General features: G+C 52.7%; 1 protein-coding gene across 1 annotated transcript in view; it reads right to left on the bottom strand.

The window, feature by feature from the left end:
* The window catches only part of RASAL1 (RAS protein activator like 1 (GAP1 like)), a 26,912-nt gene extending 26,742 nt beyond the window's left edge, over window positions 1-170 (bottom strand). Inside the window, exon 1 of the mRNA XM_012730842.1 lies at window positions 19-170. Within this exon, the coding sequence (XP_012586296.1) occupies window positions 19-170 (152 nt within the window). The remainder of the gene's footprint in view (window positions 1-18) is intronic.
* Between the last annotated feature and the right edge of the window lie 6,514 nt (window positions 171-6,684).

Genomic DNA, 6,684 nt, shown 5'->3' with positions numbered 1-6,684 from the left:
AGGTGGGGGACGGCCCACGCCATGATGGGCGTGGCCGCCGGCTCCCGGTGAGTTGGCACTGGGCTCAGAAGACACAGCCTGTCCCCTGCCCGCGCTCCTTCCAACACATTCACACCTTCCGGGCCCTCTCCAGCCTCTTCCGCGTGCTGCCCCAGCGGTCGGATTTCCATGCGCTGTTCTGGAGCGCAGTGTCCGGTGGATCGAAGGAGGCATCGCTGGAGAGCCCCACATTCCCTGCGGGGTCTGTTCGGAGTGAAGGGAGGCGCCTCGAACATCCCCTGCCATCTCCTTCTAGTTTCCAATTAAACCCAGACTGTGCAAGCGGCAGCTCGCGCGTCACGGGCTGGCACTGCGGGGGAGGGAGCCGAGACCGGAGGGGGAGGGGAAGGCTTGAAGACAACAGCTACAGCGAAGATCTGTCATCGGCGATTGTCTGCTCACTCACCGTGCGGGGACTGTCTGAGCGCTCCGCCGGGATTGTCTCCTCTCCCTTGTCACAATAAGTCTACCGTGCGACGTCATATCACGGTACTATCCCCATCTGGTGGATAACGAAACTGAGGTCAGAGGAAGTTAGTAACTCGAGGAGGCCGGCATGCAGTAACTGGCTTGCATCGCACTGGTAGCTGTGTGGCTTGGGCGAGTGGCTTGCTGTCTCTGTGCCTCTGTTGAGTGAGAATATCTAGTATTCACAGGGCTTTGAGCGGCCAGGTGAGATAAAGAGGATACCAGGGAGCAGATCCAAATCTCAGAACAGTGACAGACTTGTAAGAAGCTTTCAAAACGAGATTGATATGATGTGTATCCTTCAAGGCTTAGCTCAAATGTCCCTTCTCCCAGGAAGTCTTCCAGGGTGCCTTCCTATCCCAGGCAGAGGTTTTTTTCCTCCCCTCCTGCAGCTCCAGATTTGTACTTTTTTTTTATAAGGTTTATTTATTTATGCATACAGAATTGTGGTACAGGCCAGAGATGATGCAGGGGCAGTGAGAGGATTCACCAGAGACAGTGAGGAGCAGAACAGACCAAATGATGAAGCACACTGCTGAGGGGAGCAGCGGGAGGGTCAGGAGAGGTCTGCCGCCCCATGTGGGTCACCTCCGGGGCGGGGATCGAACTCATGCTAAAGTGGCTTTCGCTTCTTAGTGCCCTGCTTTAACCCACTGTGCCTGTACTTTTTTTTTTTAATGAGATAATGTGACCGGAAAGGCCTGTTCCAGGGAAGATACTTCATGTGCTATTTCTTCTCCTGGGTTCCTTGTTTACCTACCTTCGAGTTCTTGGGAGGGCTGGTGCCTAGTCTGACTCACCCTGGCCAACCCGGGCGGGGCACCAGTGGGAAGGCCCCTGCCGAATGAGCGTGGGGCCAACACCCAGACTGTTGGGACAGGGAGGGCCCAATGCCAGGGTCTGCTTCCTAGTCTCTCTCAACTTCCCACCTAGCACACAGCCAGGCTGAGGAGAGATTCAGAACTCTGGAATTCTCTTCCTGACTTATCACTGCCTGCTGAGTCCTCCAGTTTCCAAAGAGGACTCAGTTTCCCCATTTGGGAAATAGGTCTAGCAGAACTGACTCCAAGACTTATCAGTCCTACAGCCTTCTTTCAGGGGGACACTGGGGGGTGATTCAACATTGGATCCAGAACAGTGGTAACTCCAAAGGCAAAATGTCCCCCTTTATCAGCCCAGATTCTTGCTAGATCAGTCATCCCAACTGGTCACCTGATTTCTACAGGTGTCCTGGCTCCTTCCCCCCACCCCCACCCCACCTGGATGGGAGCTTTCGGCTGGATTTTTTCTTCTAAGATCCTACAGAGACCTCAAATTGGCTATCTAGGTTCCCAGAGTCCCCTAACGGAAGCTGGTGGGGTGGGGGGCTACTCCTGCAGCCACGTGGGGTGCCAGCCAAACAGCCACCCAGCCTTCTCTGTCCATCTGTGGAGCTGAGCAGGAAGTCACACTCCCAAGCAGCCCTCCCCAAGCCCCCAGAGTTCCAAAGTCTGTGGACTTTGCCAGCCAGGCCCGAGGGAGCCAGGCCTGTCACCTGTCCAATATCCGGCATCATGCAAGCCTGTGGCTACAGTCCCCAGACTTTCTGATGCCCTTTCCTAACTGTTCTGAGAAGTTTTGACCTGCAACTGGCAGAAGGCCTAGGTGTCCTAGGACAGCGGCCCTCAAAGGGGGACAGATGACCCAGTGAGTAGTATGACACACTGGACACCAGCTAGGAGGGCTTGAGAGCACCCAACCTGGCTGTCGTGGGGGAGGGGACCCTTTCCTGGGTTGTAAGAATTACCCAGAACAGTCTGTGAGGCACCAACATCATTCCTGGCACATAGTAAGTGCTCAGGAATGGTTTTGCTCCCCCTCCCCACCTCGCTCTGAGCGCCTTAAAGATAAGCTCGCCAACTTCTGCGTGGTCTGACAGCCAGGGATGCACACAGTGGCTGCTTCATAAAGCCTTAAGTGGGAGGGGAGGCTGACTTCAGCGTTTAAAAGCAGAGGTTTTAAAATCCAGCCAATCTGCGCTTACAAGATGGCCATTCTTGGGCCAGTGAATTACCCTGTCTATGCCTCAGTTACCACATCTGTAAATTGGGGATAATAATAGCTCATTGGATGGGTGTGCGGATGGAATGCAGTAGCGATCAGGCATTGGCAGACTGGCACAGCAAGTTCTCAGAAAGTGTCGTGGCCATCACCCCAGACCTCCCACTGGGCCTGACACTGAACTCACGGGGCAGCTCAGCCCTGAGACGAACCTGAGGACAGGGCCGGGCCCAGCCCTGAATTCCAGGCATGGATGAAATGACCATACGTCAGCGGCCAGTGCCACTCCAGATTGCTGAGCAGAGGGAATCTGGGAGTTCACATCCCCGTTGAGAAATCTGATAGGGAGATGTTAAGATCGAGCTCCTGTGCCCCAGTGGGCCCCACTGACCAACATTGGCTGGTCCCCCTTTCTTCTGAGATGCTGGGCTGGGGAGAGCCCACAACCTGGTGTAGAGAGGGCTCAGCAGGGACATGTGGCATCTGTTCCTGCAGGCTCCGGCACCTTTTCCAGCTCTCTGTCCAGGAGTGCCCCTGGGACTTGAAATCAACCGTGGTGGGAAGATTTACATGATGGGAATTGGCAAGCGTTACAAATCAGGGTGGGGTCATCAGTTAACAGCACACCTCTGGTCCAGGGACTCCCTGGACACATAGCCCTCTGGCCCACTCCTGAATTCAACCCTCTGCCCCTTCCGTTCCTTCCATCTGGAAAGTCTATTTCTTTTCCCATCTATGTCCTTATTTGAGTCTTACTGAAACAATTAAATAAAGATGGTGAGAAGAGGGGTGCAGTGAAATAAAATATAGGCAATCTAATATCAATGTGGTGGAATATTATACAGCTATTGAAAAGGATGCTCACAAACACTAGTGAAGGCTAGGGAAAATGCCCCCCCAAAAAAGATATGGGAAAAATGCCTTAGGCTAATATAACCATATGTACATGTGATCTGACACCAAAATAGTATATTTAAGTTTTTTTATTCAGCAGCAATGTGTTGGGCAACTACTGTGTATGAGGCGGGGGGATTCAGTGAAGTACAGCACACCCCAGCTTTTCTCTTGTGGGGCTCTCAGTAGGTGGAGAAACAGACATAAGTAACATATTCCCAGAGGTAGGAAGTGACAGGAAGCCGGGAAGCCGGCAGGAGCAGAGCTGGAGCTGGAAAGAGCTGGAAAGCTTCCTCAGACACAACGTGAGGTGTTTTTTCTCAAATCAGAAAATACTCTGCGCTTCCTCTGGCCTCCTGGAGCACCACTGCCCGGCCTCCCGAGCCTCTCAGAAGCCTTGGAAGCAGCTGGGCAAAGACAGCCCACCCCCACCGCCTTGGCACTGCTAGGTGACCTTGGGCTCTTGCTCTCTTGTTTTGTGGTGATTTACATGCTCGTCTTATCTCCTAAATGTCAGGGACAATGTCTGATTCATGCCGCCCTCCCACACTACTTGGCACATGAGAAAGATTCAAAACACACTCTCGGGTTAAATAGAATCCAGTTCCCCGTGAGGGCTGGGCGCAGGCTGCTCTCATAACACATTGCTTGTCACCTCCTTTCTCCCCCTGGTGCCTAGGACAAGAGCTCAATCACACCAACTTCCCACCTCCCCTATCCATCCCTCCCCCCAAACTGGAGGTGAACGCTGCGGGTTAGACCTCAGCTTCCCCTGCTCGAAAGGAAGCGACACCATCCCTACAGCGGCCAAGACTGGGGCCCAGCAGACAGGTCTGGCCCAGGTTGGGAGCATGTTCTTTGTCTAGGGAAACACAAAGCCCCATTTATGCCACTGGGCACGATTCTGGGCAGGGAGCCACGTGGGACAGGAGGCAGCGCTGGGAGGAGCAGACAGGATTTCCAAAACCCCCTCTTGCAGGCTGGCTGCTGAGAAAGCAGGGCCTTGAAAATCTCCTCCTCCCTGGCATGCAAACAAGGTATCCATCTGTTTGTGCACACCCCTACTTCCTCCTTCCTCAGCCCTATTCCCCCAAGGATCCCTCCTCCCACCCCACCTTGGAATGGAGAAGTAGGAAAAGGAAAGCCACTAGAGCGTGCAGCGTGGGGAAAGTGGATATTTCCAGAGCTGTGGGTCTGTGGCCAAGGGCAAGCCTCCCTGAGACATGTGCCCGGCTGGCCTCAGCAGTTTCAGGGTGTAACAGAGACGGGCAGAGACGGGGCCCTCTGCCTCCGCAGCATGGCAGGGGTCTGGGAGCAGCACCCCCATGTACCAGGTGCAGGCAGAGGCCTGTGGGTAGACCGGCTGGCCGTGGCCTTCTGCAGCTGAGTGCTGGTGCAGAACTTCCCATCCACAAGCAGGTCAAGGGCAGGGATGTGTCGCCTTCTCACCTTATAAGTAACACCGGCCGGGGTCCCTCATTCCCAGCCCGTGTCTGTGGAGGAGCGCAGGACAACTCTGACCCCATGCAGTCCTGGCCTACCCCATCATACTTGAATACTGCACCGCTTACAAACCTTTGTTCTCCGCTAGGAAGAGAGGACGCAGGGCCTTTGCACATGCTGTTCCCGCCGCTGGGAACACTCTGCTCTGCTCGCCCCTCCTCCTCTTCTGGGTTGGGCCACACGTTACTTCCTCCGAAGGACCTCTCCCTCAGCCTTGCTCTCCAAGTTTTTTCTCCTAATCCTATAAGCATGTAATGACATTTTCAGGGTTATTTGATTTCTCTGACTTTCCTGCTAGTCTGTAAGCCTCGGTCTTCAGGATATAGAACAGCACCCAGTACAGCATAGGTGCTCAGTGAGTACTTGCAAGAAGCACTCCTGGGTGAGCAACTAAGAGGATGGAATCTCTGGGGTTGAGGAGACATAAGGACTTGACTATATCTAGAGCAGTGTGGTTAAGAAGTCAGCTACATCCAGATGACTGAGGTTCAGATCCCCCTAAGTCTTGACACCAAACACAATCCCATAAAGGGAAAAGATGGACCTCATCCAAATGTAAAACTTGCTCTGAAAAAGGCTATGTGAAGAGGATAAAAAGTAAGCTACAGAAAGGGAGGAAATATCCCACTGAGGACTATCTGTGATATCTGGATATACAGAATATACTGATGTACATCCTCAGTTTCAAAATAATCCAGTTAGAGCATAGGCACCAGACGTTACTGAACAGGATAAAGGATGGCAAATAGGCCCGTGAAAAGCTGATCTCATCATCAGCCCTTAGAAAAATGCAAAGTGAAATCACAGTGAGCAAGCTCATTGCACACCTATCAGAAAGGCTACAACAGAAAACAGTGATGATAGCAAGAAACTGGAGCCCTCAGATTTGCTGGTGAGACTGGAAAATGGTACGAGCCCGCTGGAAAAGAATGGCAGTTTCTATTAAATCTCAATGCATCCTTACCATATGACCAAGCAAGTCTCTTGGATATTTATTCCAGAGACATAAAACTAATGTTCAGTGCAGAGTGAACCTTCACAGTAGCTTTATTCGTAATGTCCAGATATATTTTGGTAAGTAACCTCAACATCCTTCCACCCAAATGGTCAAACAAATTGTGGTATGTCCATGTCATGGACACGAATGGTGGTGTGCCCATCGGATGGGGTGCTGAGCAGCAGCCCACAGAATAAGCCACGGAGCCGAGAGGATGCTGGGAGATCCACACCGATCTCGGTGGTGCCCACGCTGTCTCGCCAGTGACCTAGCATTCTCCTGGCAAAACTACACAGAGGGGAAAGACCAAGGGCTGCCCAGGTTAGGGAGGTGGAAGGAAGGGCGGCGGCTATGGCCTTGGCAGCACAAAGCGTCCTTGTGATCCGTGTTCTGTATCTTGACTCGTGGTCCCCCAGGAATCTACTTGTGATAAAAGTGCTTAGAGCTAAACACACACACGCATACACCTGCACATAAAACTGAAATCTAAGTAAGGTCAGCAGATGGTCATCAATGCCAGTTTCCTGGTTGTGGAACTGGATGTCATGCAAGACTCTGCCAGTGGGGGAGCTGGCGGAGGGGTGGGGGGTCATGCACTGCAGCACACCCCAGTCTGCGGGCTGCAGTGTGATTTCTTCAACTGCCCACGAATCTACAACGACCTCTGAGCAAAAAGCAATCCAAACAACAACCCGTCGATTAGAATGACAATTTTTTTAAATACCAGAGACATTTTATGGGGG

The sequence above is a fragment of the Condylura cristata genome, unplaced genomic scaffold, assembly GCF_000260355.1.
Source record: "Condylura cristata isolate star-nosed mole 26May11 unplaced genomic scaffold, ConCri1.0 scaffold00029, whole genome shotgun sequence".
NCBI classification, from domain to species: domain Eukaryota; kingdom Metazoa; phylum Chordata; class Mammalia; order Eulipotyphla; family Talpidae; genus Condylura; species Condylura cristata.
Note: the sequence above shows the minus strand (reverse complement) of the source record. Positions and strands in the feature narration are given on the sequence as shown.